Source organism: Dendrobates tinctorius, unplaced genomic scaffold, assembly GCF_039654945.1.
Source record: "Dendrobates tinctorius isolate UK_male_01 unplaced genomic scaffold, ASM3965494v1 ptg000017l, whole genome shotgun sequence".
Classification (NCBI taxonomy): Eukaryota; Metazoa; Chordata; class Amphibia; order Anura; family Dendrobatidae; genus Dendrobates; species Dendrobates tinctorius.
The window spans coordinates 14179099-14206302 of record NW_027361685.1 but is presented as its reverse complement, the minus strand read 5'-3'; the positions used below and the strand labels follow the sequence as shown (position 1 = coordinate 14206302).

The 27204-nt window shown below is 46.1% G+C and overlaps 1 protein-coding gene across 1 annotated transcript in view; it reads left to right on the top strand.

Moving 5' to 3' along the window:
• Positions 1-27204, top strand: part of LOC141082449 (gastrula zinc finger protein XlCGF66.1-like) — a 533652-nt gene that overhangs the window by 170358 nt on the left and 336090 nt on the right. Inside the window, exons 2-3 of the mRNA XM_073566391.1 lie at positions 20951-21130; positions 21213-21336. Of these exons, the coding sequence (XP_073422492.1) occupies positions 20951-21130; positions 21213-21336 (304 nt within the window). The remainder of the gene's footprint in view (positions 1-20950; positions 21131-21212; positions 21337-27204) is intronic.

Here is a 27204-nt window from a genome sequence, read left to right as displayed (position 1 = left end):
GCCGCCATCTGTTCCACCGCCGTCACTCATATCTACCCGGGCAGCCCTGACTACCACTGTTGCCACCAGGACCCGCACCGTGCCTGCACCGGAGCCGAGACTGCACCTTCGGGAGGCACTAGGTATAGATGCTGGCCCTCCGAACGGGCTACCCCCGAATTCTCATTGTCGGAGGCTGGCCTGCTGGAGCTTGAAATGGGGGTATTGGACGAGTCATCCAGGGGCATTAGGCTGACGGAGATGAGAAGGTGGAAGAAATCCCTGCTGAGGAGGGTGCGGTTGGAATAGGCCGCACCATACGACACCTTCAGGGCTTGGACGAGTCTAGGCCGCTTCGGGACATTGAAACGCATCATGGGTTCTCTTGGCCGCAGCTGCAAAACCCCCGTGTAGCCTCCTACCTACGTCAACAGGCCACGGCATCCCTAGATATTAGACCAAGGACCAGAGCAGCAGTACCCCCAGAGGATGAAGAACCTTATCCATTGATACCAGCTGCCACTCCTATCGACTTACTGGTGGCAGAGACATCACCAGCAACAGCTGATATGCCTACCCCTGCTGTACCTCAGGCAGCAGCTGTCTCCAGAATTCCTACCGAGGATCAGTGATTCATCAACCCATCTGGAGACCCAGAGCATCTCCCCTGGAAGCAGCCCAAGCAACCAGCTTCCAGAACCCCAGGAGGGGATAACCAGCCATAATGTTGATTTAAACTAACTTTTGTTACCCAGGAGGGTATTTCCACCTTAGTGCTTGTTTTTCTATTTTGGTTATCATGTTTTTGTTTTCTTGTTTTTTCCCATTGGATCCAGTTGTTGCCCAGTTTGATTGGTAGCCGTTACACTTGAACTGTGGAGATCATGGACATTGAGTGATCCAGAACTGCTAATGTAAATAGTTTGCACCTTTTTAGGTGCTCTCTCTTGGTTTTACATAGGAACCTTCCCTTGGAACAAGGACTACCTCGTTATAAGGACATTTCCAGACATGATGGCCGGTCCAATGTCTACTCTTTGCACTTAGTAATAATGCTTAGTATTTTTGAACAAGAAACTAGAAAGTGATAGTGTGTAGTGAAAGTATTAATGACATATTTCATAGGGTTTAATTGAGAAAGAAATATAGTGAATGTTTTACAATGTTTGAATAAAGATGTGAGAATTATTAATAATAATAATAATAATAATCTTTATTTATATAGTGCCAACATATTCCGCAGCGCTTTACAGTTTAACAGTTTCAAAACACAAGCCATAAGTAACAACGTTAACAATGCAATAATTAAAGCAAAATAAGACGAAATAAGACGACCCTGCTCGTGAGAGCTTACAATCTACAATGAGGTGAGGGAGATACAAAGTACAGGTGTGTATTTACAATTGTATATTTACAATGAAGGTCCAGCCATCTTGAGGGAGTGAAGGATGGATGGAGATAGTGAATGGGCTACATACGCACACTTACACATAGAATGACTTTGATTAGTGAACGTGATAAGCCACTCTGAACAAATGTGTTTTGAGGGAGCGCCTAAAACTATGCAAATTGAGGTTAGTCCTAATTGCTTGGGGTAGAGCATTCCAGAGGATAGGAGCAGCACGGGAGAAGTCTTGGAGTCGGGAGTGGGAGGTACGGATTAGTGCAGAGGTTAGTCGAAAGTCATTTGCAGAGCGCAGCGATTGGCTAGGCCGATAGACAGAAATGAAGGAAAAGATGTAGGGGGGCACGCACCATGGAGAGCTTTGTGGGTGAGAACAAGTACTTTGAATTGGATCCTATAATGAATGGGCAGCCAGTGTAATGACTGACGAAGAGAGGACACGTCCGAGTACCGATTAGCCAGATGGACAACCCTGGCTGCTGCATTAAGTATGGACTGGAGAGGGGATAGTCGAGTGACAGGGAGGCCAATTAATTGAGCGTTGCAGTAATCCAAGCGGGAGTGGAACAATGCTACAGTGAGGGTTTTTGTTTCCATGGTGAGAAAAGGGTGGATTCTAGAGATGTTCTTTAGGTGTAAGCGGCAAGAGTGGGCAAGAGATTGTATATGGGATGTGAAGGAGAGATTGGTGTCAAACATAATGCCTAGACAGCGTGCCTGCTGCCGGGGTGTTATTGTGGTACCACCCACGGAAAGGGAAATGTCCGATTTAGGGAGGTTAGTAGATGGTGGGAGAATTGAACAAAAATATGCAGATGATGAACCAGACACCAGCAGTTGTCAATTAAGGGTAAGTAGAAAATGTGAAGAATGACAGAAAGGCAATGTATTGCTAGAAAATGTGTTACTATTTGCTTCCATGGCACCTTAAATTAGGTAGCATAACTTTAAATATTGATAGACAGTTAAACTGTAACATTCAAGAAACAGTGCCTCCTACATTGGGAAGTTTAGTATAAGACATGTTCATTATGCAATATAAAAATTTGTATGTTCCTGTATTGTCAACTTTGTTTCCCTTGCAGCCCGCGGACGTGCTGTGTTTAATGGGGGGTATGTGGCACCCCTGAGGCTCAGCTGCCACAGAGGTACTGCACCTCCTACGGAGGTGTGTACCCCACCATTCAGGTAACTTGGAGGCTCCTGACCACACTCCAACACCTGCACCCCACACCACAATGTAGTGTAGAAAAGCACCTTCGACGGCTCCCTGCTTGGAGTGTAGCAAAGCACCCATTGGTGGCTCCCTGCTTGGAACACGAAACGTGCTGGGTGGTGGGTGGAGTTTAGTTTCCATTAAAGAGAGCGGGGAGAGTTTGGGAGAGGAGTCAGTTGTTGAGTAAGGAGAGAGAAGAAGATCCCCGTAGAGAGGGATAGATGGATGGAAGTGCTGCAGCAGATCCCAGTGACCTGGGTCTGCTGGCACGGGAAAGGAAGAGAGAGAGAGAGCAACATAGACTGAAAGACTGATTTTCCATAGAAAGAAAGATTAGTACGGAACGTGAGCAGTAAACGAGAACAGAGGACATGGGTTAGAAGAGAACCCTTCCTAGAAGTTCTAAGCGCAAGGCCGGAGCCCGATCCCCGAGGTTGTATGGATACTAATGTGTTATGAATGAGTCACCGGAGGAGAAAACAAAAATACAAGCTAAGTCCAGAAAACCGGAGAGGTTGGTAGCTATCGGATTGCAGACCCTTAATCCTATCCACACAACTAACAGTAGCCGTGGGGGGTTCCTACGGTGCCCTAGACCCCTCGTCACAGCCGGAGAACTACATAAGCCTAAAGAATTAAAGGGGAAATCTAAACTGCCCCAGAGCAGACCCCAATGCAATAGACAGCCCCCAACATGTATTGTCGGTGAAATACAGATGAAAACACAAGCAGGCAGAAAGACAGGCTGAGCAAACGATGGGGCCCAACTAACTAGATAGGACAGGACAGAAAAGATGCTGGCTGCAATCCGCAAAAAACCCTACCAAAAATGTCCCAACCGTCTGATAGAGAAAAAGGCCCTGAAGTCGCTAGACTTCAAAATCACTATATCAGCACTCAGGTATATTCTGAAAACAGAGCAAAGAGATAAACTGATCAGAGACAAAAATGGAATTCAGCCAGTCCCAACCAGGATGAATATCAGATGCAGGGACCCAAGAATTATCCTCCTGGCCATAACCCTTCCATTTAACCAAATACTGGAGTCTCCGTCTAGCCAGACGAGAATCCAGTATCTTCTCAACCTCATATTCCACATTACCTTCAACCAATACAGGGTCAGGAGGTGCCACCACAGGAACTACTGGCTCCACAAACCTCTTTAACAGAGACTTATGAATCACGTTATGGATCTTGAATGTAACAGGAAGAGCCAATCGAAAAGAGACCGGATTAAGAATCTCCAAAATCTTGTAAGGTCCAATAAATCTAGGCTTACATTTTGGAGAAGCCACCTTCATAGAGATATTCTTTGATGACAACCAAACCATATCACCCACCTTAAACCGGGGACCAATGGTGCTATGCCGGTTGGAAAACCGCTGGGCCTTTTCCTGGGAGAGAGACAACTTATCCACCACTTGGTCCCAGATCTGGTGCATTCTCTCCACCACAGTGTCAACACCTGGGTAGGCAGAAGACTCCACCTGCCCTGAAGAGAATCGAGGATGAAACCCAAAGTTACAAAAAAAAGGTGACATCAAAGTGGCAGAACTAGCTCTATTTAACCCCTTCCTGACATGAGACGTACTATCCCGTCCACGGTACCCGGGCCCGTATGACCGGGGACGGGATAGTATGTCTACCGCGATCAGCGGCGCCCACGTGGTGAGCGCCGCTGATCGCGGCCGGGTGTCAGCTGATTATCACAGCTGACACCCGGCACTATGTGTCAGGGGCGGTCACGGACCGCCCCCGACACATTAACCCCTTGCACACCGCGATCAAACGCGATCGCGGTGTACCGGGAGTTAAAGGGAAGCATCGGCAGGGAGGGGGCTCCCTCCGTGCTTCCCTGAGCCCCCCACGGCAGCGCAATGTGCAGCGCTGCTGCGGGGGACTCCTATCCTCCAGGCCCCCGAATCCAAGATGGCGACGGGGGCCTTCGGGGGCCTGGGGAAGCTGGCTTCCTCAGTGCCTGCAAAGCGCAGGCATGAGGAAGCCTTGTGCACTGCCTGTGACAGATTGCTGATCTGTCACAGTGATCTGTGATGTGACAGATCAGCGATCTGTCACAGGACAGTGATGTCCCACCTGGGACTATGTAATAAAGTAAAAAAAAATTTAAAAAAAAGTGTAAAAATAAATTAAAAAAAATCGCCAAATAAATTAGTAAAAAAAAAAAAAAATATTCCCCAATAAATTCATTTTTTTAAAATAATAAAAAAAAAAAACAATAAATGTACACATATTAGGTATCGCCGCGTCCGTAACGACCTGCCCTATAAAACTGTCCCATTAGTTAACCCCTTTAGCGAACCCCTTAAAAAATAAAAATAAAAAACGAAGCAAAAAATAATGATTTATTATCATACCGCCAAACAAAAAGTGCAATAACGCGAGATCAAAAAGACGCATATAAATATCCATGGTACCGCTGAAAACGTCATTTTGTCCCGCAAAAAACAAGCCGCCACACAGCATCATCAGCAAAAAAATAAAAAAGTTATAACTCGCAGAATAAAGCGATGCAAAAATAATTATTTTTTATATAAAATAGTTTTCATTGCATAAAACCGACAAAAACATTAAAAAATGACCTAAATGAGGTATCGCTGTAACCGTACTGACCCGAAGAATAAAAGCGCTTTATCAATTTTACCGCACGCGGAACGGTGTAAACGCACCCCCCCCAAAAGAAATTCATGAAACGCTGGTTTTTGTTCATTCTGCGTCCCAAAAATCAGAATAAAAAGCGATCAAAAAATTTCACGTGCCCGAAAATGGTACCAATAAAAACGTCAACTCGTCCCGCAAAAAATAAGACCTCACATGACTCGGTGGGTCAAAATACGGAAAAATTATAGCTCTCAATATGTGGTGATGCAAAAACTATTTTTACAATAAAAAGCGTCTTTTAGCGTGCGACAGCCGCCAAACATAAAAACCGCCATAAATAGTAAATCAAACCCCCCGTTATCACCCCTTTAGTTAGGGAAAAATAATAAAATAAAAAAAATGTATTTATTTCCATTTTTCCATTAGGGTTAGGGCTAGGGTTAGGGCTAGGGGTGTGTTGGGGTAGGGTTAGGTCTAGGGTTAGGGTTAGGGCTAGGGTTAGGGCTAGGGCTAGGGCTAGGGTTAGGGCTAGGGCTAGGGTTAGGGCTAGGGCTAGGGTTAGGGCTAGGGTTAGGGCTAGGGTTAGGGGCGTGTTGGGGTTCGGGTTGGAGTTAGAATTGGGGGTTTCCACTGTTTGGGCACATCAGGGGCTCTCCAAATGCAACATGGCGTCTGATCTCAATTCCAGCCAATTCTGAGTTGAAAAAGTCAAATGGTGCTCCTTCCCTTCCAAGCTCTGCTATGCGCCCAAACAGTGTTTTACCCCCTCATGTAGGGTATCAGCCTACTCAGGACAAATTGCAAAACAATTTTTGGGGTCCAATTTCTCCTGTTACCCTTAGGAAAATAAAAAATTGGGGGCAAAAATATCATTTTTGTGGAAAAAAAATGATTTTTTTATTTTCACGTCCGAGTGTTATAAACTTCTGTGAAGCACTTGGGGGTTCAAAGTGCTCACCACACATCTAGATAAGTTCCGTGGGGGGTCTAGTGTCCAAAATGGGGTCACTTGTGGGGAGTTTCAATAGTTTAGGTACATCAGGGGCTCTCCAAACGCACATGACAACCGCAGACCATTCCATCAAAGTCTGCGTTCCAAAACGTCACTGCTTCCCTTCCGAGCCCCGACGTGTGTCCATACAGTAGTTTTCTCCCACATATGGGGTGTCAGCGTACTCAGGACAAATTGGACAACAACTTTTGGGGTCCAATTTCTCCTGGTACCCTTGGGAAAATAAAAAAAATGGTGACTAAAAGATCATGTTTGTGGAAAAAATACGAATTTTTTATTTTCACGCCCGGGCGTTGTAAACTTCTGTGAAGCACTGGGGGGGTCAAAGTGCTCACCACACATCTAGATAAGTTCCTTGGGGGGTCTAGTTTACAAAATGGTGTCATTTGTGGGGGGTTTCCACTGTTTAGGTACATTAGGGGCTCTCCAAAGGCAACATGACACCCGCAGACCATTCCATCAAAGTCTGCATTCCAAAACGTCACTACTTCCCTTCCGAGCCCTGACGTGTGCCCATACAGTAGTTTTCTCCCACATATGGGGTAGCAGCGTACTCAGGACAAATTGGAAAACAACTTTTGGGGTCCAATTTCTCCTGGTACCCTTGGGAAAATAAAAAAAATGGTGACTAAAAGATCATGTTTGTGGAAAAAATACGAATTTTTTATTTTCACGCCCGGGCGTTGTAAACTTCTGTGAAGCACTGGGGGGGTCAAAGTGCTCACCACACATCTAGATAAGTTCCTTGGGGGGTCTAGTTTACAAAATGGTGTCATTTGTGGGGGGTTTCCACTGTTTAGGTACATTAGGGGCTCTCCAAAGGCAATATCACACCCGCAGACCATTCCATCAAAGTCTGCATTCCAAAACGTCACTACTTCCCTTCCGAGCCCCGACGTGTGCCCATACAGTAGTTTTCTCCCACATATGGGGTATCAGCATACTCAGGACAAATTGGACAACAACTTTTGGGGTCCAATTTCTCCTGGTACCCTTGGGAAAATAAAAAAATGGTGACTAAAAGATCATGTTTGTGGAAAAAATACGAATTTTTTATTTTCACGCCCGGGCGTTGTAAACTTCTGTGAAGCACTGGGGGGGTCAAAGTGCTCACCACACATCTAGATAAGTTCCATGGGGGGTCTAGTTTCCAAAATGGTGTCATTTGTGGGGGGTTCCACTGTTTTGGTACATCAGGAGTTTTCCAAACGCGACATGGTGTCCGATCTCAATTCCAGCCAAAAACGTCAAATGGCGCTGCTTCCCTTCCGAGCTCTGCCATGCCCCCAAATAGTGGTTTACCCCCACATGTGGGGTATCAGCGTACTCAGGACAAATTGCACAATAACTTTTAGGGTCCTGTTACCCTTGGAAAAATAAGAATTGAGGGTGAAAAGATCATTTTTGTGGAAAAAATATGATTTTTTAATTGTATGGCTTTATGTTATAAACTTCTGTGAAGCCCATGGGGGTTCAAAGTTCTCACCACACATCTAGATAAGTTCCTTAGGGTGTCTAGTTTCCAAAATGGTGTCATTTGTGGGGGTTTCCACTGTTTTGGTACATCAGGGGTTTTCCAAACGCGACATGGTGTCCGATCTCAATTCCAGCCAAAAACGTCAAATGGCGCTGCTTCCCTTCCGAGCTCTGCCATGCGCCCAAATAGTGGTTTACCCCCACATGTGGGGTATCAGCGTACTCAGGACAAATTGCACAATAACTTTTAGGGTCCTGTTACCCTTGGAAAAATAAGAATTGAGGGTGAAAAGATCATTTTTGTTTAAAAAATATGATTTTTTAATTGTATGGCTTTATGTTATAAACTTCTGTGAAGCCCATGGGGGTTCAAAGTTCTCACCACACATCTAGATAAGTTCCTTAGGGGGTCTAGTTTCCAAAATGGTGTCATTTGTGGGGGGTTTCCACTGTTTTGGTACATCAGGGGTTTTCCAAACGCGACATGGTGTCCGATCTCAATTCCAGCCAAAAACGTCAAATGGCGCTGCTTCCCTTCCGAGCTCTGCCATGCGCCCAAATAGTGGTTTACCCCCACATGTGGGGTATCAGCGTACTCAGGACAAATTGCACAATAACTTTTAGGGTCCTGTTACCCTTGGGAAAATAAAAATTGGGGTGAAAAGATCATTTTTGTGGAAAAAATATGATTTTTTAATTGTACCGCTGTACGTTATAAACTTCTGTAAAGCCCTTGTGGGTTCAAAGTTCTCACCACATATCTAGATAAGTTCCTTGGGGGGTCTAGTTTCCAAAATGGGGTCACTTGTAGGGGGTTTCCACTGTTTAGGTACATCAGGGACTCTCCAAACGTGACATGGCGTCCAATCTGAATTCCAGCCAATTTTGCATTGAAAAAGTCAAACGGCGCTCCTTCCATTCTGAGCTCTGCCATGCGCCGAAACAGTCGTTCCCCCCCACATATCAGGTATCTGCGTACTCAGGACAAATTGCACAATAACTTTTGCAGTTCAATTTCTCCTGTTACCCTTGGTAAAATAAAAAAAATTGAACCTGAAGTATTTTTTTTATGAAAAAAAGTTAGATGTTCATTTTTTTTTAAATATTCAAAAAAATTCCTGTGACGCACCTAAAGGGTTAATAAACTTCTTGAATGTGGTTTTGAGCACCTTAAGGGGTGCAGTTTTTAGAATGGTGTCACTTTTGTGTATTTTCTATCATATAGACCCCTCAAAGTGGCTTCAAATGTGATGTGGTCCTAAAAATAAAATGGTGTTGTAAAAATGAGAAATCGCTGGTCAACTTTTAACCCTTATAACTTCCTAACAAAAAAAAATTTTGGTTCCAAAATTGTGCTGATGTAAAGTAAACATGTGGGAAATGTTAGTTATCAAGTTTTTTGTGTGCCTTATCTCTGTGATTTAAGGGCATAACAATTCAAAGTTGGAAAATTGCGAAATTTTCAAAATTTTCGCCAAATTTCCGTTTTTCTCACAAATAAACGCAAGTTATTTGAATGAAATTTTACCACTAACATGAAGTACAATATGTCACGAGAAAACAATGTCAGAATCACCGGGATCCATGGAAGCGTTCGAGAGTTATGACCTCATAAAGGTACAGTGGTCAGAATTGTAAAAATTGGCCCGGTCATGAACGTGCAAACCACCCTTGGGGGTGAAGGGGTTAAAGCAAATTCGGCCAAGGGCAAAAATGAAACCCAATCATCCTGATCAGCAGAAATAAAACATCTCATATACGACTCCAAAGTCTGGTTTGTTCTCTCCGTCTGCCCATTGGTCTGAGGGTGAAACGCAGAGGAGAAGGACAATTGAATTCCCAGCTTGGAACAGAAAGTCCTCCAAAATCTAGAAACAAACTGAACTCCTCTGTCAGATACAATGTTCTCAGGAATCCCGTGCAAGCGAACCACCTGTTGCAAAAACAAGGGCACCAACTCTGAGCAAGATGGCAACTTAGGGAGTGGTACAAGATGGACCATCTTAGAGAATCTATCACAAATCACCCAAATAAGTCATTCTCTGAGAAACAGGCATATCAGAGATAAAATCCATTGAAATATGGGTCCATGGCCTCCGGGGCACCGGCAAAGGCATCAACAACCCACTAGAGCGAGAACAAGGTTTAGACCGGGAGCAAGTCCCACAGGACTACACAAAATTCCTGACATCACGAGACAAGGCGGGCCACCAAAAAGACCGACTCACCAAACTTCTAGTACCAAAAATACCTGAATGACCAGCCAATGCGGAGCAATGAACCTCAGACATCACTCTCTTTCTCCACTGGTCAGAAACATACAATTTTCCAATAGGACAACGCTCAGGTTTGTCCTCCTGAAACTCTTCCAGAACACGTCTCAAATTGGGCGAGATGGCAGAAAGAACTACCCCCTCACCTAAGATGGTAGCAGGCTTGGTCACAATAGGAGAATCAGCAAAGAAACTCCTAGAGAGAGCGTCTGCCTTGACATTCTTAGTGCCCGGAAGAAAAGAGACCACAAAATCAAAATGTGTGAAAAACAGCCTGTCTAGGATTCAAGCGTTTGGCCGACTCCAGGTAAATCAAATTCTTGTGGTCAGTAAGGACCACGACTTGATGTTTAGCTCCCTCCAACCAATGTCTCCACTCCCCAAATGCCCATTTCATGGCTATCAGTTCCCGATTCCCCACATCATAGTTACGTTCGGATGGGGAGAACTTTCGGGAAAAGAAAGCACAGGGATTCATTTTAGATGTTACAGGATCTTTTTGGGACAAAACAGCTCCTGCACCAATCTCAGAAGCGTCCACCTCTACCTGAAACGGGAGTGAGACATCAGGTTGCCGCAAAACCGGAGCAGAAGTGAACCTTTGCTTCAGCTCCTGAAAAGAAGAAACAGCCTCCGGAGACCAATTCAGCACATCAGCCCCCTTCTTAGTCAAATCAGTCAATGGTTTGGCAATACCAGAAAAATTAGCTATAAATTTACGATAAAAATTAGCAAAACCCAAAAACTTCTGGAGGGCCTTCAAAGAAGTGGGCTGAACCCAATCATAAATGGCCTGTACCTTGGCCGGGTCCATTTCAATAGTTGATGGAGACAAAATAAATCCCAAAAATGAAATCTTCTGTACACCAAAAAGGCATTTCGATCCCTTGACATAAAGGGAATTCTCCCTCAAAATCCGGAACACAGTCCGAACATGTTCCACATGAGAGTCCCAATCCTTGGAAAAGATCAAAATATCATCCAGATAGATGATCAAAAATTTATCCACAAAGTCTCGGAAAATATCATTCATGAAGCACTGGAAGACAGAAGGGGCATTAGTGAGCCCAAAAGGCATCACCAGGTACTCAAAATGTCCCTCCGGAGTATTAAATGCCATCTTCCATTCATCCCCCTGCTTAATGCGAATAAGATTATACGCCCCCCTGAGGTCAAGCTTGGTAAACCAGCAAGCACCTTTAACTCTGGAGAATAGATCAGAAATCAGGGGTAACGGATACTGATATTTAACCGTAATTTTGTTGAGGGAACGATAGTCAATACAAGGCCTTAATGAACCATCTTTCTTGGCCACAAAAAAAAACCCAGCACCTAAGGGTGAAGAGGATGGTCTAATATGACCCTTCTCCAACGACTCCTTAATATAGGATCGCATAGCCTCGTGCTCGGGTACTGATAAATTGAAAAGTCGACCCTTGGGAAATTTACACCCAGGGCTCAGCTCAATTGCACAGTCCTAACTCCTATGAGGAGGCAAAGACGCAGACTCATTCTCACTAAATACATCATAAAAATCAGCCAAATAGTCAGTAGTCAGGAACATCATGCGACTGGGGAGAGGTGGAGAAAACAGGAGCGTCACTAAGGGCACACCTACAACCCCAACTCACCAGAGATAAAGATTTCCAATCCAAAACTGGATTATGGATTTGCAACCAGGGAAACCCCAGAATGAGGGTATCATGCAAATTATGCAACACCAAAAATCTGCAATTTTCTTGATGGTCTGGGGCGACCCGCATTACGACCTGGGACCAAAACTGAGGTTTATTCTTCGCCAAAGGAGTAGCATCAATCCCCCTCAAAGGGATAGGCGTCCACAGAGGTGTCATAGGAAACCCACAATGTTTAGCAAAATCCAAGTCCATCAGGTTCAGAGCTGCTCCCGAATCCACAAAAGCCTTAGCGGAAAATGTGGACAGGGAGCAGATCAGAGTAATTGCCAGAAGAAACTTAGGTTGAACACCACCCACAGCAAATGTGTGTGCAAAACGTTTCTCTCATTTAGGGCAGACAGAAATAATATGAGAGGCATCTCCACAGAAAAAACACAGCTTATTACGCCTTCTGAACTCCTGACATTGCGCCCTAGACAAAACTCTATCACATTGCATAGGTTCAGACATTTGTTCAACAGGTGGCAACACCTCTCGTGCAGTTTTGCGTTCACGCAAACGCCGATCAACCTGAATGGCTAATGACATAGAATCGACAAGACCAGAAGGAACAGGAAATCCCACCATAGTATCTTTTACGGTTTCTGACAAACCCTTTCGAAAGAGAGCTGCCAAGGCACCATCATTCCAGGTAGTGAGGGCCGCCCACTTTCGGAATTTTTGACAGTACAACTCTGCAGAATCCTGACCCTGGCTCAATACCAACAGGGCCTTTTCAGCCTGATCAATAGCATTAGGTTCATCATACAACAACCCCAAGGCTTGAAAAAATGTGTTCACATTAGTAAGAATAGGATCATCAGGTTTCAAAGAAAACGCCCAATCCTGGGGATCGCCGCGCAGCAAAGAGATGACAATTTTAACCTGCTGCGCGGAGTTCCCCGATGAGTTAGGCTTCAAGGCAAAAAATAATTTACAATTATTCTTACAATTCAGAAATTTAGACCGATCCCCAAAAAACACATCAGGAGTAGGGATCTTTGGTTCAGCAGCATGTGAATGAGCAAGATAGGTGGAAATTCCCCGCACTTCAGCAGTAAGCTGCTCCACACGATCAGACAATTGCTTAATCTCCATTGAGAAAAAATTCCCCCTACGGCCTCAGAGAAATAGAGGAAAAAATATACACAAAAAAAAAAAATCTGACACATTTTTTTTTTTTTTTTTTACAATTCTTTCCTGCTATTGAGTACCCTAGAATCTGCGGTATGGCTGGTGATTCTATTATGAATGAGTCACCGGAGGAGGAGAAAACAAAAATACAAGCTAAGTCCAGAAAACCGGGGAGGTTGATAGCTATCGGATTGCAGACCCCTGATCCTATACACCATAACTAACAGTAGCCGTGGGGGGTTCCTACTGTGCCCTAGACCCCTCGTCACAGCCGGAGAACTACATAAGCCTAAAGAAGGAAAGGGGAAATCTAAACTGCCCCAGAGCAGACCCCAAAGCAATAGACAGCCCCCAACATGTATTGTCGGTGAAATACAGATGAAAACACAGACAGAAAGACAGGCTGAGCAAATGATGGGGCCCAACTAACTAGATAGGACAGGACAGAAAAGATGCTGTCTGCAATCCGCAAAAAACCCTACCAAAAATGTCCCAACCGTCTGATAGGGAAAAAGGCCCTGAAGTCGCTAGACTTCAAAACCACTATATCAGCACTCAGGTATATTCTGAAAACAGAGCAAAGAGATAAACTGATCAGAGACAAAAATGGAATTCAGCCAGTCCCAACCAGGACTGGCTGAATATAAACACTAAGGAAACCAGACAAAATCTCATGGAATAATAGCAGGGCAAAAACTTAGCTTTTAGTAGACAGGAACTAAAACTGGATGCAAGAGCTCAGAGCAGAAAGGATCACAGCCACCCTGCAGGGCGTCGGCTGCCTTATATCCACTCAGAAATTCCAGATGTCCAATCACACTCCGCCTGTTCAGATGACAGGTTCTTCCCATCCCATTCAATTTCATTACCTCTCTTCACCAGCAGAGGGAGTTCATCAGACATCAAAGGTGAAGAGGAGAATGAACTCACAACACTAATGGTCCTGCAGCAGACACCGGAGGAATAGAAGGAGTGACCGCTTTATTCCCACACAAGACTTGGGGGCACAACAGCAACTGGATAGTGAGCCGGGACTTAGTAGCAAGGAGTCCCCGAAGCAGGCTACAGCTGTCTGCCGTACAAGTAGAGTTCATAAGAACATCGGACAGGAGGAACTCCAGTGTAACTCAGTACTAGGAGTACTTCATTTAAAGGCGCTATAAGAGGAGACATTCAGAAAGGTACATGTGGGCGGAGTGTTGGAAAGGAGTATTCCATCTGGCCTGGAGGTTGACTGAGTCCCTGACCTGGAGGACACGGCACGGAGGCAGGCACCTGTTTGTACAACAGACTGTGAGTAAAGCTTTGGAACTACATGCCCTGGTGTCCTCCAATCATTCCCGCGTCACACACACCTGGCACCGCTTCCCTGTGCCTACACTGCACCATTCCTGCAACGCGTCTCTACACTGCCCTGGGACTACAGCCCTGCCTGTGGAGGGCTATAACATCACTGCTGCACCACACTATCTGTCCCAGAGGATCTGTCTGCAGCGTCGGCTTACATCTCTATTGCCAAACACCACAGGTGGCGTCACGAATCACTCATAAACTTTCATCACTCTAAGCACACTGCAACAACTCCTTTTACAATGGGCGCGCAGGGCCACGGGCCGGGTCTCAGCTGCCGTGACATCTCCCATTGAAGCTCATAGGGCCCGGTACCGAGTACCCCACAGCCCTGGGAGGTCGACCCACTGGGAAGCTGCAGTGACCATAGTGAGAAGAGAGGCACTGACAAGGCATGTGAGGCACCATCATAACATCTGGTTAGGAGCCCACTCAGATGTCCTTGAGCTGAACCACTCGCTGCACCTCGGAACACGTAATATTATCTTCACAGCCAAGTAGTAAAGAAATCAGTGACACCTGTAAGATAAAAATGCCCATTACACCCATAGATGACTTCCCTGATGAGCACAGTGTCTGAAATGGGGTAACTTTAGGGGGTCGTACGTTGTCCACAAACATCGGGGGCTTTACAACTGGCCCCCACAAGCGAGGACTGCCAAATTAGTGCTCCAAAAAGCAAAACAGTGACTCTCCCCATTGGAGCCCGGCCGTGTGCAGTCATTCCTGACCTCAGGTTTATGGAGAAATTTCTGTGTAAATTGTGGCTCCATTTTACTCTCTGTGAAATAGAAAAATTTGAGTCTAAAACATTTCACCTCGTACACACGCAGCTCCGCTCCGTACACCTCGTACACACACGGCTCCGCTCCGAACACCTCGTACACACACGGCTCCGCTCCGTACACCTCGTACACACGCGGCTCCGCTCCGTACACCTCGTACACAGACGTCTCCGCTCCGTACACCTCGTACACACTCGGCTCTGCTACATGCACCCTGTAAACCCCTCCTGACCCCACACATAAACTTCCCCTCATCCGTCACACACTGAGGCCCCTGACTCCTCCCCTCCTGTGACCTCATCACAGGTCCTGTGCACAGAGCAGCCATATATGTGGAGTGCGGCTCTGCAGGTTAGTGATGGGCAGTCCGGCTCTTCTGGCTCCTTTCCCCACTTTTCTCCCTCCTGTCCCTTCACTATAAAGCCTGGGCCTCATTATACAGCTGTACAGGGGTCTAGTGAAGGCTTTTTAGCCCTTTCCTCACACTGTAGCTCCTGGGAACAGGCCCTCACTCCTGTCCCTTCACTATAAAGCCTGGGCCTCATTATACAGCTGTACAGGGGTCTAGTGAAGGCTTTTTAGCCCTTTCCTCAGACTGTAGCTCCTGGGCACAGGCCCTCACTCCAGTCCCTTCACTATAAAGCCTGGGCCTCATTATACAGCTGTACAGGGGTCTAGTGAAGGCTTTTTAGCCCTTTCCTCAGACTGTAGCTCCTGGGAACAGGCCCTCCTGTCCCTTCACTATAAAGCCTGGGCCTCATTATACAGCTGTACAGGGGTCTAGTGAAGGCTTTTTAGCTCTTTCCTCAGACTGTAGCTCCTGGGCACAGGCCCTCACTCCTGTCCCTTCACTATAAAGCCTGGGCCTCATTATACAGCTGTACAGGGGTCTAGTGAAGGCTTTTTAGCCCTTTCCTCGGTCTGTAGCTCCTGGGCACAGGCCCTCACTCCTGTCCCTTCACTATAAAGCCTGGGCTTCATTATACAGCTGTACAGGGGTCTAGTGAAGGCTTTTTAGCCCTTTCCTCAGACTGTAGCTCCTGGGCACAGGCCCTCACTCCTGTCCCTTCACTATAAAGCCTTTGCCTCATTATACAGCTGTACAGGGGTCTAGTGAAGGCTTTTTAGCTCTTTCCTCAGACTGTAGCTCCTGGGCACAGGCCCTCACTCCTGTCCCTTCACTATAAATCCTGGGCCTCATTATACAGCTGTACAGGGGTCTAGTGAAGGCTTTTTAGCCCTTTCCTCAGACTGTAGCTCCTGGGAACAGGTCCTCACTCCTGTCCCTTCACTATAAAGCCTGAGCCTCATTATACAGCTGTACAGGGGTCTAGTGAAGGTTTTTTAGCTCTTTCCTCAGTCTGTAGCTCCTGGGAACAGGTCCTCACTCCTGTCCCTTCACTATAAAGCCTGGGCCTCATTATACAGCTGTACAGGGGTCTAGTGAAGGTTTTTTTAGCTCTTTCCTCAGTCTGTAGCTCCTGGGCACTGGCCCTCACTCCTGTCCCTTCACTATAAAGCCTGGGCCTCATTATACAGCTGTACAGGGGTCTAGTGAAGGCTTTTTAGCCCTTTCCTCAGACTGTAGCTCCTGGGAACAGGCCCTCACTCCTGTCCCTTCACTATAAAGCCTGGTCCTCTTTATACAGCTGTACAGGAGTCTAGTGAAGGCTTTTTAGCCCTTTCCTCAGTCCGTAGCTCCTGGGCACAGGCCCTCACTCCTGTCCCTTCACTTTAAAGCCTGGGCCTCACTATACAGCTGTACAGGGGTCTAGTGAAGGTTTTTTTTTAGCTCTTTCCTCAGTCTAGCTCCTGGGAACAGGTCCTCACTCCTTTCCCTTCACTATAAAGCCTGGGCCTCATTATACAGCTGTACAGGGGTCTAGTGAAGGCTTTTTAGCCCTTTCCTCAGACTGTAGCTCCTGGGCACAGGCCCTCACTCCTGTCCCTTCACTATAAAGCCTGGTCCTCATTATACAGCTGTACAGGGGTCTAGTGAATGCTTTTTAGCCCTTTCCTCAGACTGTAGCTCCTGGGAACAGGCCCTCACTCCTGTCCCTTCACTATAAAGCCTGGTCCTCATTATACAGCTGTACAGGGGTCTAGTGAAGGCTTTTTAGCCCTTTCCTCAGTCCGTAGCTCCTAGGAACAGGCCCTCACTCCTGTCCCTTCACTATAAAGCCTGGGCCTCATTATACAGCTGTACAGGGGTCTAGTGAAGGCTTTTTAGCTCTTTCCTCAGTCTGTAGCTCCTGGGAACAGGCCCTCACTCCTGTCCCTTCACTATAAAGCCTGGGCCTCATTATACAGCTGTACAGGGGTCTAGTGAAGGCTTTTTAGCCCTTTCCTCAGACTGTAGCTCCTGGGCACAGGCCCTCACTCCTGTCCCTTCACTATAAAGCCTGGGCCTCACTATACAGCTGTACAGGGGTCTAGTGAAGGTTTTTTAGCTCTTTCCTCAGACTGTAGCTCCTGGGCACAGGTCCTCACTCCTTTCCCTTCACTATAAAGCCTGGGCCTCATTATACAGCTGTACAGGGGTCTAGTGAAGGCCCGGATCCCTGGAGCGCTCCCGATAATCAGCTGCATGTGTCGCTCTCCATGCAGGTGCTGTGACTATCACACAGCGCGACACACGCAGCTGATTATCGGGAGCGCTCCAGCACACTGAGTCCTGCACACACTGAGGCCCCTGATCATGTGACCTCTGACTCCTCCCCTCCTGTGACCTCATCACAGGTCCTGTGCACACAGAGCAGTCATATATGTGGCAGACACTCGCTGCATCTTCTGCTTTCTGGGCCGGTTCCTCCTGTGAGTCCTATTAACCCTTTCACTCCCTGTATTCTCCTTTCTGACAGGATAATATCTGAATTCGGACAGTGTGACAGGCATTTAAGCAATGTGGAAGCAAAAAATGACAATTGTACTTTTTTTCCTCACAAAAATGTGACTTTACCCCAAAATTGGCCGCGTAACAAATCCTTATTTTCCCCACTGTAGTTTGTAGACTCCATATACAGATCCCTTAAGTGTGAAAAGAGCTGAATTCCCCACTTAAGTTATTGCATTTTGGAAATTGCCCCCACTGGGAATTTATCTCCAGGTAAAGGCACAATTGTGTCTCCATGGGGGTTGTGCTCACAGCCCAACATCATGTGGCCTCCAAAGAAATGCCACTCCACACCATTACTGACCTCTGCCAAACCGGTCATGCTGAAGGATGTTGCAGGCAGCAGATCGCTCTCCACGGCGTCTCCAGACTCTGTCACGGCTGTCACATGTGCTCAGTGTGAACCTGCTTCCATCTGTGAAGAACACAGGGCGCCAGTGGCGAATTTGCCTATCCTGGTGTTCTGTGGGAAATGCCAAGCATCCTGTACGGTGTTGGGCTGTGAGCACAACCCCCATCTGTGGACGTCGGGCCCTCAGACCATCCTCATGGAGTCGTTTTGTAACCGTTTGTGCAGACACATGAACATTTGTGTCCTGCTGAAGATCATTTTGCAGGGCTCTGGCAGTGCTCCTCCTGTTCCTCCTTGCATAAAGGTGGAGGTAGCGGTCCTGCTGCTGGGTTGTTGCCCTCATACGGCTCCCTCCACATCTCCTTGTGTACTGACCTGTCTCCTGGTAGCACCTCCAGCCTCTGGACACTACGCTGACTGACACAGCAAACCTTCTTGCCACAGCTCGCATTGATGTGCCATCCTGGATGAGCTGCACTACCTGAGCCACTTGTGTGGGTTGTAGAGTCCGTCTCATGTTGCCACGAGTAAGAAAGCACAGCCAACATTCAAAAGTGACCAAAACATCAGCCAGAAAGCATTGGTACTGAGATGAGGTCTGTGGTCCCCACCTGCAGAACCACTCCTTTATTGAGGGTGTCTTGATAATTGCCAATAATTTCCATCTGTTGTCTATTCCATTTGCACAACAGCATGTGAAATTGATTGTCAATCAGTGTTGCTTCCTAAGTGGACAGTTTGATTTCACAGAAGTTTGATTTAGTTGGAGTTATATTCTGTTGTTTAAGTGTTCCCTTTATTTTTTTGAACCGTTTATATAGATAGATTTTTTTTTCTTTACGTTGGAGGGCCCAATTCCAGCTATTGCTGTGGAATCTGTGATTTCTATCTACTCCGCTGTGTACAGGATAATAGAGTATAATAAAGTAGTTATGGACGTGACGTAACTAACATTGTGCAGTGACTCTGCTTTCCATATAGTGATGGATATTTCTTGTTGCTGAAACTGTGATATTTTTTTCTACTTTAAACCTTTTTTAAACCCCTCTGATCAGTGCGATCATACAACATACAAGCCTCTGATGGCTCCGGTGATGCCCTGTACTACTGTAGTGCCGTGTATCATCACTGCCTGTCAGTGTAATACTAACGGCCCCATACACATGAGATCAGAGTTGGCTGATCGGTCATTTGGCAGACGGCTATCTCTCCCGACTCCCCCATACACACAAATATTCCAGCTTTCCTGTGGTCTGTATGAGAGAGTCGCCTCCAGACTCCTCTAGAGTGGGATTATCTACAGGAAGAACAAACGGATTATCCTCTGAAATTCAGGATGCCGGATCCTTCTCTGCCCTGACATCATCTGTCGGGAGGCCCCCAAATACATTATATGGTCGGCCAAACCCCCCAAAATCATTGCTTTCCTGGAACTTTAGTCTAATGTGTATGGGGGCGTTATAAGGTAACTTATTGGACGCTGCCTCTGGCCCGGCCTAATAGACCTTCATGCATTGCAGCCCAGACCCCATTATTAGGCATGTAAGTATCGGAGTAACTAGGCCGCCCCATACTATCGAGTACTTGGAGGTGGGGGGCATTCAGCCAAACTCTGTCACACCTTCTTAGATGCCATGTTTGCTTTTCACAGCAGCAAGTGGTTAAACTGTCAGGGATTTGTTGCAGCCTCATCTGTGCCGTCCCTGCGGTGTACATCTATGTTCTGGGGACCAAAAAGATTCATTTCTTTTTAATAAATGTTTCACTTGTTGAAATATAATAAAATGTACAGGGGTCTTCTGCTTTTTCCATGTTTTTTTTCTTCTTACAAGAATTGTTGGAGCCAATTTTTCTTTAGAAACATTTTAATATCGGCTTTTTCTGGAGTTTTTCTTGTAATATAGGAAAGTCTAAGGCCAGAAATAAACCCCATAAATCACTGTACATGGAGACTTTGGGATCAGATCATTTCTGTCCGTTGTGTTTGTGTAAACTAAAAATCTTTTCTAAAAGCCTCAAACTTCTGTGTGACTCAGAGCTGAGATCTAACGTGATAGAAGATTCCAGTGCGGGGAAGACGGGAAACCTTCATATAGACGGCCGGTGGGGATGGAGGCAGTGACCGACTCTGGCCACATCTGTCTCTAGAGCCGCAGTAGAAGATGAAGATGTCGTCCTCATCATGAAGGAGTTATTTCTCATGTCACGTGTAATGAATATCTCCTGCAGTATTGCTAATGCCGATTCCAGTGTCGGTAATGAGACGAGAATTAGCGTTATGGAAGATGAGTCTATGAGGAACGTGTTCAGCTGCCGACTCCGAGGAGGAAACTGCTTGTTGTCTGTGGCCTAAATATATAAGTTTTATTAGTAGATGTCAGGGAAGAAAACTAAACCCTGTAAGATAATAAATCTCCTCATATGTTTCCCTTATTATCTCCAGTAAGTGTATTATTACACAGGATTCTTATGATGTTACATCGGCTCATCTTCTTCTCATTCAGGTCTCTACAATATCGGATCCTCTCAGTGAAGATCTTCTACAGAAGAGAATTTTCCTGATTTACCCATCAAGGATGGATATGGACAGAGACAAGATGGTGGAGAGGATGTTACACCTCACCCTAGAGATCCTCTTCCATCTCACTGGAGAGGTGAGAGAGTCTGATGACGTCACATTACATCATTATCTATGGGAATAACAGATGGACAGAACTGGCGAGGTGAGGACTCTGGAAATGTCTGTAGTGAGATTTATTAATGTGTCTCTCCATAACCAGGATTACACAGTGGTGAAGAAGACCTCTAGTGATCGCTGTCAGGACCCTGTGTCTGAGGGATGTGGAAGACCCCTGAGCCCAATCACGGGGTCTCCACCTCACCCCCTGATCCATGAGGACATCAATGACCAGAAGATCCTAGAACTCCTCTACAAGATGATTGAGCTGCTGACTGGAGAGGTGACACTGCTGGGAATGCTGGGACATTATACAGTAACACTATGAAGGGATCGGGGGATGACGGTATCATTGTATGTGTCAGGTTCCTATAAGGTGTCAGGATGTCGCTGTCTATTTCTCCACGGAGGAGTGGGAGTATTTAGAAGGACACAGAGATCTGTACAAGAACGTCATAATGGAGGTTCCCCAGCCCCTCACATCACCAGGTAATAGACAGGACTAAATACACACGGCCTATAATTAGCTGTATGCAGAGAATGAATTCAGTCCCTGTATGTGTTTCCTCCACATCTATCCAGTAAGAGGACAACACCAGAGAGATGTCCCCGTCCTCTTCTTCCACAGGACTGTAACCAAAAAGATCCCAGTGCTCCTCAGGATCACCAGGTAGATGGAGAGAAGGTGTCAGGAGATCTCCCCTATGATGTGTAGACGGCTGTGAAGGTCTTGTGCTCAGTCTTGTTTTATCCACCAGTATTATATGTTTTATACTTGTGTAATGAGAGCGGTGGAGATGGCAGGATTAGAGCTGATCATAGATGGGACTTCTCCATCTGTCTGTGACTTTTACAATATTTGTTTCAGGGTGAAGATCTGACCCATATTAATACTACAGAGACATATGTGAGGGGTGATGAGTGGTGTAAAGAGGAGATTCCCACATATGACTACCCAGGTGAGTAGTAACCACTGAATGCAGAGAGGTCACAGATTCCTCTCAGTCACCGGCTGTGGCTGCTTTATCGGTGGTGTAGTCTGGCCGTATTACCATGATCACCATTTTGCCTCTAGACCACAACATTCTCCTCCACCCAAAACTGTTCAAATGACTTTGGGCAGTGAAAGCCCTTTTCTAGAGAACATACGAGCTGAATTAGGAGACGCTGACCGTTACCTGCCCAGATCTGTAACTATAAAGCCAAATGACAGCGTACATAGAATGTTCTGACAAGATAGAAAATCGCTTGAAGAAAAGTATGATGGGTCTGTAAGAGTAAGCGGAGGGTAAGGATGCTGTTGGCTTCCTAGATCCCTGAGATCTTATCGGATGAATCTCCCTTCTCTCCCTTCTGTGCTGCTGAATGTCTCATGGTCCCTACAAGACCAGGTCCAGTCTTTCTGGTCAAACTTTGCTTTTATGAGCGGCAACAGTAAATGTGCAGTGAGGCCAAGTGTGAATTATAAGTGTGTACAATAACAGAGTTTCCCTTTATCCTGACTTTTCAATTTGTGTTAAAACTACCTTATTTTTTGGACTATAAGACGCCTTTTTTCCTTCAAAAATATGGAGGAAAATGGGGGGGTGCGTCTTATAGTCCGGATGTACCAGCTCTGGCTGTGGTGGGGAGGTGGGAGAACGGCATCGGCGGAGCAGCGAGTCACATGAGGCTGGAGCCGGTGACTACGGCTAACTCCTCTTCTCGCTGCTAAAGAGAAATGAATATTCACTGCATTCCACGCCCATGGGTTTGGAGGGCAATGAATATTCATTTCTCTTTAATAATAGTATCTTGATATGATTAGCCTCCAACCCCGGTCCTGGCATGCATGGCCCCATCCTTATAATTGACCCCCATCCCCATCCCTATCCTGGTATGCATGGCCGCATCAGAAAACATTAAAAAGCAAACCATTACACTTACCTACCCCGCGCTCCCTCTCAGTGTCCAGCTCCGGTGCCAGCAACTGCTTTGTGCTTGTAAGCAGTGCATGGCAGGGACATCATGTGCTGCTCACAAGCAGAGCCCAGCTGCCAGGACTGTGTACGCAAAGGGCAGTGAGTATTCATTGCTCTTCAGTAGCGCGCAGTGTCAGCCACCAGCTTCCTGCTTCCGGTCACGTGTGCCGCTACTTAAGAGAAATGAATATTCATGAATACTCACTGTTATCAGCGCTGGTTACAAGCAAATAGCAGTTGCTGGCACCGTAGCAGGACGCTGCAAGGGAGCGCCGGTTAGGTAAGTGTAATGATTTGTTTTTGTTTTTTTAATGATGGGGCCATGTCTACCAGGATAGGAATGGGGGTGGGGGCCACTTATAAGGATGGGGCCCTGCATACCAGGACGAGATGGGACCATGCATACCATGATAGGGATGGAACCCTGCATACCAGGATAGGGATGGGATCATTCATACCAGGATAGGAATGGGGGTGGGGGCCACTTATAAGGATGGGGCCCTGCATGCCAGGACGAGATGGGACCATGCATACCATGATAGGGATGGGACCCTGCATACCAGGACAGGAATGGTGGTGGGGGCCACTTATAAGGATGGGGCCCTGCATAACCGGTTGAGATGTGGCCAAGCATACCAGGGCGAGATGTGGCCATGCATACCAGGGCAAGATGGGGCCATGCATACCAGGATGAGATGGGACTATGCATTCCAGGATAGGGATGGGATCATTCATACCAGGATAGGAATGGGGTGGGGGCCACTTATAAGGATGGGGCCCTGCATACCAGGACGGGATGGGACCCTGCATACCAGGATAGGGATGGGGCCCTGCATACCAGGATAGGAATGGTGGTGGGGGCCACTTACAAGAATGGGGCCCTGCATACCAGGACGAGATGGTGCCCTGCATACCAGGATGAGATGGATCCCTGCATACCAGGATAGGGATGGGACCATGAATACTAGGTCGAGATGGGGGCCCTGCATACCAGGATAGGGATGAGGCGGCATGCATACTAGGATGAAATGGGGGGGCCCTGCGTACCAGGATAGGGATGAGGCGGCATGCATACCAGGGTAGGGATGAGGGATCCAAGCATACCAGGATAGGGATGAGGTGGTCATGCATGCAAGGATAGGGATGAGGTGGCCATGCATGCCAGGATAGGGATGAGGGGGCCATGTGTATCAGGATGAGGCTGAGGGGACCATATATACCAGGATAGGGGATATTAAGTACAGAATTGACCAAATTTTTGCTTCAATTTTTTTTCCTAATTTCTTCCTCTAAAACCTAGATGCATTTTATGGTCCAAAAATACGGTAATTTCAAGGAGGATTGTGATAAACTACAGGAAAAACATAATGATAATATTAAAAAAATTGTTATTGAATTATAATAAATAAAAACTGAATGCAGCTGAATCAAACTGGAGCACGTTTGGAAAATATCTGAAAAATGTATTACAGTAAATAAAGCCACAATATTCACAATAGAATAGATACAGGAAAGATGTATATCTTTGTACCGTGTTAGCCAGTAGATAGAAAAATATTCAGGATTGAGAGTCCTCAGTAGCATACCTCAGCCCCAGAGCATACCTTTTAATGGCTAACTGAAAAGGTAGAATAGAAAAATCCTAATACACACTGTCAGTATAAAAGCACATTATATAAACTGCCCCTATCATTGTTAATATAGTGAATCAAATATCAAAAAATGTATATATTTATGAAATCACAAAAACGGAAAGTGCTGCATTGTGCAAATGTGAAGAGTGTTATAACCAAAGTGCTTTAGTGACAAAGGTGCTATACAGAAACCAGCGCCACAATCACTGTGTGATAAAGTGCTAATAGTGCAAACACATCATGGGGGCATATAACTACAATGGACCTGTAATAAGGATCAGGTCCATGGGACCCTGGCAGCACACTGTTTATCTCGGTGAAAACCATGCACTTTATCCTTCTTTACTTTTGCACTGCAGCACTTTGTACCTGATACAATAATAGTGTTGATATTATTGTTGATAATGCCTATTGTTATGAATGGGTCACCGAGGAGGAGAGCAGGTCCAGGCTAAGCCACAGAAAACCAGAGAGGGTGGTCACTAAGCAGATTGCAGACCCCTGATCCTATCCCCACAACTAGCAGTAGCCATGGAGCGTAGCTACGATGATCCTAGATGCCTCGGCATAGCCGGAGAGCTAAATAAGCCTAAAGCAAGAAAGGGGAAATCTAAACTGCCCCAGAGCAGACCCCAAAGGAATAGATAGCCACCAAACATATATTGTTGGTGAGACAAGATGAAAACACAAACGCAGGTAGGAAAAATAGACTGAGCAAACGATTGGACCCACACTAACTAGACAGGACAGGAAAGGAAAGACACTGTCTGCAATCATGCAAAAAACCCTGCAAAACGTCTGATGCAAAAAATACTGAAGTCACACAACTTCGCCCCCCACTATATCAGCACTCTGGTATATTCTGAAAGCAGAGCAAAAAGAGACCAATCTAATGGGATAAAACAAACTGGCACAAGCAGTAACATATGGGCGGTGATTCAGCACAGCCCCAGCCGGAGCTGGCTGACCCGCACCAAGAAGAGATAGACAAAACCAGATCAAATGCAAACAGAATAGCAAATAAGCCACTTAGCTGAAAATGCAGGGACAGAGCTGGAGAAATCAGACCTCAGGAGGAACAGGAAGCAAATCACCAGCAGGGATAGAGGGAGTCGGCTGTCTTAAATCCCAATCTGAAACCCCAGATCTTCAATCGTCATCATCATTATCAGGTGGCAAGCCTCTGTCAATCAGATCAAGTCAGCTCCAGAGGGAGCCCAGAAAGAGAACTCGCAACCCCTCTGTTGATCTGACCAGCTCCACTACCTTCAGTAATATCCAGAGGGAGGCCAGAAAGCGAATTCACAACAGTACCCCCCCTTGAGGAGGGGTCACCGAACACTCATCTACGCCACCAGGCCCATCAGGATGGGCCCGGTGAAAAGCACGAACCAATCTTTCGGCATGAATGTCAGAAGCAGAGACCCAAGAATTATCCTCCTGGCCATAGCCCTTCCATTTGACCAAGTACTGGAGTCTCCGTCTAGCCAAACGAGAATCCAATATTTTCTCTACCTCATACTCCAAATTGCCTTTAACCAATACAGGGTCAGGAGGCGCCGCCATAGGAACTACTGGCTCCACAAACCTCTTCAACAAAGATTTATGAAACACGTTACGGATCTTAAACGTAACTGGAAGAGCCAATTGGAAAGAAACGGGATTAATGATCTCCAAAATCTTATAAGGTCCAATGAATCTTGGCTTGAATTTTGGAGGCGCAACCTTCATGGGAATATTCTTTGAAGACAAACAAGCCAGATCACCCATATTAAACCGGGGACCAATGGTCCTATGCCGGTTGGAAAACCGTTGGGCTCTTTCCTGAGAGTGGGACAACTTATCCACCACTTGGTCCCAAATCTGCTGCATTCTCTCTACCACAGTGTCCACACTTGGGCAGGCCGAAGATTCCACTTGCCCTGAAGAAAATCGAGGATAAAACCCAAAGTTACAGAAAAAGGGCGACATCAAATTGGCAGAACCAGCTCTATTGTTTAGCGCGAATTTGGCCAAGGGCAAAAATGAGACCTAGTCATCCTGATCAGCAGATATGAAACATCTCAAATAGGACTCCAAAGTCTGGTTTGTTCTCTCAGTCTGCCCATTGGTCTTAGGATGAAATGCAGAGGAGAAAGATAACTGAATTCCCAGTTTGGAACAAAAAGCTCTCCAAAATCTGGAAACAAACTGGATTCCTCTGTCTGACACAATGTTCTCAGGAATCCCGTGCAACCGAACCACCTGTTGTAAAAACAAGGGCACCAACTCAGAAGAAGATGGCAACTTTGGGAGTGGTACAAGATGGACCATCTTAGAAAATCTATCACAAATCACCCAGATAACAGTCATTCTCTGAGAGACAGGAAGATCAGAAATAAAATCCATTGAAATATGGGTCCATGGCCTCCTGGGCACCGGCAAGGACATCAACAACCCACTAGAACGAGAACAGGGCTTGGACCGAGAACAAGTCCCAAAGGACTGCACAAAATTCCTGACATCATGAGATAAGGCAGGCCTCCAAAAAGACCGACTCACCAAATCTCTGGTACCAAAAATACCTGGATGACCAGCCAACGCGGAGCAATGAATTTCAGACATTACTCTTTTCCTCCACTGGTCAGGACATACAATTTTCCCTTAGGGCAACGTTCAGGTTTGTCCTCCTGAAATTCCTCCAGGGCACATCTCAAATCAGGTGAAATAGCGGAAAGAATTACACCCTCATTTAGAATGGTAGTAGGTTCGGTCACATCAAG